We start from the raw sequence: 5,440 nt of genomic DNA, 5'->3' as shown, positions 1-5,440 counted from the left end.
TTAGTTTTTATAAAATCACTTTTTACAGTTAGGTTAATTTTAATTTTGTACTATATATTTCTTTTTTCTTTTAAAAATACACCACACATCGTAATGCAATTTTATTTATTAGAATAAAATGCATTTTGAAAAAATCAATATAATTAATTATAATTTTGTTGTTGCTTTTATATTTTTTTTCCATCATTAATAAGTTATCAATATTAATTATTTTTTTTGTACTTTTTTCTGGTTGAAACATACTAGTATATTTTTGCCCTCATTATATTTTTTTTAATGTACAAAGATGTTGGAGGTGATGATTATTATATATATAGATAAATTAGTTTTAGAGTAAGTTGTCTAGAAATTATTCTAAAATATATATTTGATGGTGATAATAGATTATGAATTTAGATAGATTAGTATTAACTTTAGCTGGTGATCGTAGAATTGACGAAACAAAGTTATATTTGAGGAGGATTTTAAAACACCTTATAATTTTGTTGTGATAATTCAGAATTTCACTAAAGAGATTGATTATAACATTATTTAAATTCCTCATCACAACTTGCAAAGTAAGGACAATTCATATTGGTCGGAGAAAATTCTACTTGATAGTTAAAGTTCAATAATGATGGAGAAGCGTCATGGTGTAGTGGTCTTCTTCGTAACTCAGACATGAGATTAATTAAGGGGTACAACAATAAGATTGAAGCATGTGACAATCTTTAAGCTGAAGTGTGAAGCATGTAGCTTGGTTTGGAGCTAGCTTGGAGAGAACAAGTTCCGCAACTCAATGTGGAAAACGACTAAAAAATTCTTCTACACATGGTGTAAGACAATTGCAAGTTTAGTGGAGATATTTCGATCATGGTGCGTTGCAAGCTTTTGAATCATGATTGGCAGATTCAAGTTCTTCATAACTGGAGAGAGGGAAATAGATGTGCTAGCTCCATACCTTTAGTTTTTCTTTAGACTCGTCCAATTATTTTATTATAATGATATTTGCAAAACTATTTTTGACGAGAGACTTACATACCTAAAAATATTCGTCTAATTTCGTAGTTTGGTTTTGACTTTTGTCCCTTCTCTTCAAAAAAAAAATAAAATTAGTTTTTAATTTTTTATATTTGAAATATAAATGCTTGAGAGTGGGCTAGCAGATACTGTATTCATATCTAAAAGGCCAATAAAACCCAAAAATACAAAGCCCACAAAAAGTATAAGTCTCTAATTAAAAACCCAACATAAGCCTCTGAATTAAACCCTAGTCGAATTACCACAGGTTCCGCCCCCTCAGCCGTTTACATCAACATCTTCGGGTTAGTGTTTTTTCTCCTCTCTCATTTTCTTAATTTTTGCATCGATTTAGGGTTTTCGTGTTCTGATTTCATTTATTGAATGAATGTGAAGGATGACCAAGGAGGAAGTGAAATCGGTGGTTCCAGAATCCGTTTTGAAGAAGCAGAAAAGGAGTGAGGAATGGGCTTTGGTTAAAAAGCAGGAACTTGAATCAGAGAAGAAGAAAAGATCTGAAACAAGGAAACTCATTTGGAGTAGAGCCAAACAATACGCTAAGGAATACGATGATGCGGTATTTAAAATTTAAAGTTTATTTATTCATTCCAATTATTGAATCAATTATTTGTATAATTATTTATTTATTTATTTTGTGTTCAGCAAAAGGAGTTGATTAGCTTGAAGCGTGAAGCTAAGCTTAAGGGTGGATTTTATGTTGACCCTGAAGCTAAACTCTTGTTCATTATCAGGATCAGAGGGTAATTATTATTATTATTTAGTGTTTTTATTGTTATTATTATTATGTAGTCTTTGCTTTATTTGTAATTTTTGTTGTTGTTGCTAATGGGATTTTTATAATTTTATAATGTCAGTATCAATGCCATGGATCCAAAATCAAGGAAGATTTTGCAGCTTTTGCGTTTGAGACAGGTGAAATTTGTTTTTAGTTGGTTATTCAATGAATATGTTTTGTTCTTGATAGCTGTTTATTGGCAACCTCATTTTGGATCATACAATGTACCCTAGAATCAGATCAAGGTTTTATTAACACTAACTTATAAGTTAATATATTTTGAGCTTGTTGAATTAAGATTTCAGCGAATAGCTATTCCAACACTATTTCTATTTGATTATTTAATCAGATACGCCTACAAGCTCTTTTAAATGACACTTTTATCCAAATGTTATATGAGATGGAAGTTTAAAGTTGTTTTTGTTTATTTTTGTTATTTTAGATTGTACATGTGTTACTAATTGTATTTATATTATTGAGTTAAGTATAATATAGTTAATACAATGAGTAAGATCTTATGTATTGATGTATGATCAATTTTTTTGTGTCTATGCTCGCTATTTGATACTCTGTAGAATTTGCGCGATTAATAACCATGAATCTGACAACTAAGGCTTTTCATAGAATTAATCCTTGTTAGACTCAGTATTAAAACTAAGTGGTTTAGTTCTTCATCCCCGTTATCCTCATTCAAAATAAAAAGTTAAAATTTAGCATGAGATTATGTGTAGTATGCTGCCTCAGGTATATGTGCTTGTGTAAGTGGGTCATATTAGACAACAATATTTAACGGTTAACCAAATAAATTACCTTGAACTTTTGACTTTAGTTTCTCTTTTTTTGTCTTCTAGATCTCCTTTATCATTTCCTCAAATTCTCCATGTCCAAGACTCCGTTCAATATTAGAGTGTAGCCTTATTTCTCCATTTCCTTTGTCTGCAGATTTTTAATGGTGTCTTTCTCAAGGTCAACAAAGCCACCGTGAACATGCTCCACAGAGTTGAGCCTTATGTTACATTCGGGTATACAAAATCTCAAATTATTAAGTTAGATTAACACTTTTGTTATTACTCAGCATGGGTTCTTAATAAATGCTTATTTATTTCAGGTATCCTAACCTGAAGAGTGTCAGGGAATTGATCTACAAGAGAGGATACGGCAAAGTCGACAGGCAGAGAATTGCTTTGACAGACAACTCTATCATCGAGCAGGTCTGTCTGTGATTTAGATTTCCTGCATTCACTCAATCATGCAATCGGGAATTTGAACTGTCATACCAAGATGAACGACTCAATTCTGAAATTGTATTTTGGACCCAATTTGCTAAAATTTTGAATACAAGTCGTTTGATCTTTGATATGACAATCCAGATCAAATATAGCTATTATTATTGTTGAATATTTTTGTTTTCTGTTAATTTTTTCTCTATTTTCCAACTGACATAATATTCGATGACAGGTTTTGGGGAAGCACGGGATAATTTGCATTGAAGATCTTATTCATGAGATACTGACGGTTGGACCTCACTTCAGAGAGGCAAACAACTTCCTGTGGCCTTTTAAGCTGAAAGCACCCCTAGGTGGTTTGAAGAAGAAAAGAAATCATTATGTTGAAGGTGGTGATGCTGGCAACAGGGAAGATTACATCAATGAACTCATTAGAAGAATGAATTAATTTTTGTAATATCTGTATTGTTTAAGATTAATTATCCAGGTTGAGACATTGTTTTTGATAATTTCAGTTTTGTTTTGTAAGTTTTAAATCGTTCCATTTTATATGATACTTGAGAGGACTGATGAGATATTTAGTTCGTTGTCTGCATTGCAGTGAAAGAAATTAATCTGTTTTGATGCTTATCGATTCCATTCAAGGCTCTTAGATTTATATTTGCTCTAAGGTTGAAGAATATATGTTGTCTCATAAACCAAAACTTCAGTGATTCTTTTTTCGTTTTTTATCATTCTAGTTGCATGGTATATATAGAATTTCATCTGGTGGATTCTTTTTTCCTACTTTTCTTTAACATCATGAAATGTAAGATTATATATATGGTATTTTTGAATGAGCTGTTTTGATGCAAATTATGGACGTAACTTCTGACAATCGTGTTGGCTCCATGTTATTCTTCCATTCTTACACGCTGCTGATTCTCGTCAACAAAAAGAGTTGCAATGTGGCATGATCCCAATATTTGGACTTTTTTGATGGGCCAAAATGATTGAAAACGCAATAAAGTCAAAAAATCAGCATTCATGTTATTTTTATTTATTCTCTGCTAAAAAGTAACATGTCCTTAATGCAAGAACTTTGAAGATTTTTTTTAATTAAAAAAAAATAAATGGTTTTAATTGTCATTGCAATCAATAGTTATAAAAATATAACTATAAATCAATTATAGTTGTCAATCAAGTTTAACATAATATCCCATTAAAATAATACCAAGAAAAACAATTGATATTTTATTATAAATTAACTATTTTTAAATACTTCGGTGAAATTTCAAAATTTAAAAGATGTAAATCAATGCATTTAACTGCGAATTTTAAGATTGTTTCGACATAGAAACACTGAGATTTTATCCTCAACCTCAAAATACTTTTATAAGCATTAAATTAAATTTGACTTTAATGTTACCAACAATACCGTCAAGCCAATAATTTTTTCTAACGAGGAGAAAAAATATCAATCAGGTTGTAAATCAATTTGAATCGTTTGATTTTTTTAGATTACTTTTTAAAAATCATGAACACATAAATAAATTAGTAAAAAATGTTATCAAACATGAAGAATTAATTGACTTTTGTTTAATAGCACAAAACGGTGTCTTGCTAGCCAAAAACCAAAACATTGCCTTACTTGCCAAAAATTTTAATGGCTCTTTTTAAAATAACGTCTACAATAACCAAAATAATCCTTGAGTCAAAAATCAAAATAACGTTTTGTATTGCTAAAAACTTAAAATGATAGTTTATCTCTCGTTTAAATTATTTAGTGTGAGATGGATGTATAATGTGAAGAATAAATTTTTTAACATATTAAAATCTAAAAATTGTTTATCACGAACACAATATTATACTTTAATTTAATTTCTAAAGCACAAACTTATCACTAAAATTACCACTGACTCTGACTATATCTAAATTTTAATGACGAAATTGGACATAATTTAATGAGGGGACCAAATATAAAGGAAAAAGTAAAATATATTTTTAAAATTTATAAATCACATTAACTTTTATTTATATAAAATATAATTAAAAAGTTACAAAAAGAAAAACCAAATGACAATAGTTATTTAAAATAATTAAGTTCGACAATGTTTTAAATAGTCATATTCATATATAATCAATGATATATTAAATAGATTATAAATATATTTTTTAATGTAAACAATTAGTTTATTAGTAAGAAACCAGTCGTCTATTTTATTCATAAGTTTTATTTTTATAACTTTCATTGCTTTCAAAACTCTATTGTAATTACTATAAAGATAAAAATAGTTAAAATAAGATAAAAAAATTATTATTCAAATATTGTTTTTAATTGAATTATATTTATCAACTTTAGAAAAATAGATACTAAATACTAGCCTCCACTTTTTATTTCCTTGTACCTAAACCTTTTCTCCACTTTTATTTTTGTAAC

The 5,440-nt window shown here is 28.6% G+C and overlaps 1 protein-coding gene across 1 annotated transcript; it reads left to right on the top strand.

Annotated features, from left to right (window-relative positions):
* Positions 1-1,166: 1,166 nt before the first annotated feature.
* On the top strand, positions 1,167-3,649 carry LOC101491392 (large ribosomal subunit protein uL30y-like). The gene is made up of 7 exons (XM_004487958.4): positions 1,167-1,304; positions 1,396-1,576; positions 1,663-1,760; positions 1,875-1,932; positions 2,738-2,817; positions 2,904-3,006; positions 3,254-3,649. Exons 2-7 carry the CDS (start codon positions 1,397-1,399, stop codon positions 3,467-3,469), a joined length of 735 nt encoding a protein of 244 aa, XP_004488015.1. The 5' UTR covers positions 1,167-1,304; position 1,396; the 3' UTR covers positions 3,470-3,649.
* The last annotated feature ends 1,791 nt before the right edge of the window (positions 3,650-5,440 follow it).

Source organism: Cicer arietinum, chromosome 1, assembly GCF_000331145.2.
Source record: "Cicer arietinum cultivar CDC Frontier isolate Library 1 chromosome 1, Cicar.CDCFrontier_v2.0, whole genome shotgun sequence".
NCBI classification, from domain to species: Eukaryota; Viridiplantae; Streptophyta; class Magnoliopsida; order Fabales; family Fabaceae; genus Cicer; species Cicer arietinum.
This window is presented reverse-complemented; position numbering and strand designations above follow the sequence as displayed.